This window comes from Numida meleagris, unplaced genomic scaffold (genome assembly GCF_002078875.1).
Source record: "Numida meleagris isolate 19003 breed g44 Domestic line unplaced genomic scaffold, NumMel1.0 unplaced_Scaffold392, whole genome shotgun sequence".
Classification (NCBI taxonomy): Eukaryota; Metazoa; Chordata; class Aves; order Galliformes; family Numididae; genus Numida; species Numida meleagris.
Window position 1 is genome coordinate 5,907 of NW_018364614.1, and position 985 is coordinate 6,891.

General features: G+C 65.2%; 1 protein-coding gene across 1 annotated transcript in view; it reads right to left on the bottom strand.

Moving 5' to 3' along the window:
* Positions 1-142: 142 nt before the first annotated feature.
* The window catches only part of LOC110391508 (cleavage and polyadenylation specificity factor subunit 1-like), a 5,487-nt gene continuing 4,644 nt past the window's right edge, over positions 143-985 (bottom strand). The window contains exon 2 of the mRNA XM_021383404.1: positions 143-279. Within this exon, the coding sequence (XP_021239079.1) occupies positions 232-279 (48 nt within the window). The 3' untranslated portion in view covers positions 143-231. The remainder of the gene's footprint in view (positions 280-985) is intronic.

A 985-nucleotide genomic window follows, 5' to 3' on the forward strand; every position in this document is an offset into this window, starting at 1 on the left:
GCACCCCCCTCCCCACCCCATAGCACCCCAGGGTGCCCCTCAGCGCCCCATGGCACCCCGTGGCGCCCCATAGCACCCAAGGGCACCCCGGGGTGCCCCCCCGGAGCCCCGCGAACACTGTGAAAGAGGCGGGCACGTTTTGTGGGGTTTTTTGGGGTGTTTTTGTGGGGTTTTTGTGGGTTTTTTTGTGGGGTTTTGGTATCAGAAGGCGGCGCCGGGCGGCAGCGGGCGTCAGAAGTGCGCCGTGACGCGGTCGATCTCCAGGAGGTCCTCCAGGATCTGTGGGGCACACAGGGGGCAGCGTGTGGGGCACGGGGTGGCATCTATAGGGTGAAGTGTGGGGCAGGGGGGTGGCATCTATGGGGCGCAGTGTGTGGGGCAGAAGGTGGCATCTATGGGACGCAGTGTGGGGCAGGGGGTGGCATCTATGGGGCAGCATGTGGGGCACGGGGTGGCATCTATGGGGCGCAGTGTGGGGCAGGGACGTGGCATCTATGGGGCGCAGTGTGTGGGGCAGGGGGGTGGCAACTATGGGGCAGAGTGTGGGGCAGAGGGTGCCATCTATGGGAGGCAGTGTGGGGCAGGGGTAGCATCTATGGGGCGCAGGGTGTGGGGCAGGGAGGTGGTATCTATGGGGCAGACTGTGGGGCAGGGGGGTTGCATCTATGGTGTACAGTGTCTGGGGCAGGGGGTGGCATCTATGGGGCACAGTGTGGGGCACGGGGGTGGCATCTATGGGGCAGTGTGTGGGGTAGGGAGGTGGCATCTATGGGGTGAAGTGTGGGGCAGGGGGGGGAATCAATGGGGCACAGTGTGGGGCAGGGACGTGGCATCTATGGGGCAGTGTGTGGGGCAGGGAGGTGGCATCTATGGGTCGCAGTGTGGGGTGTGGGGGGGAATCAATGGGGCACAGTGTGGGGAAGGGAGGTGGCATCTATAGGGTGTAGTGTGGGGCAGGGGGGTGGCATCTATGGGGCGCAGTGTG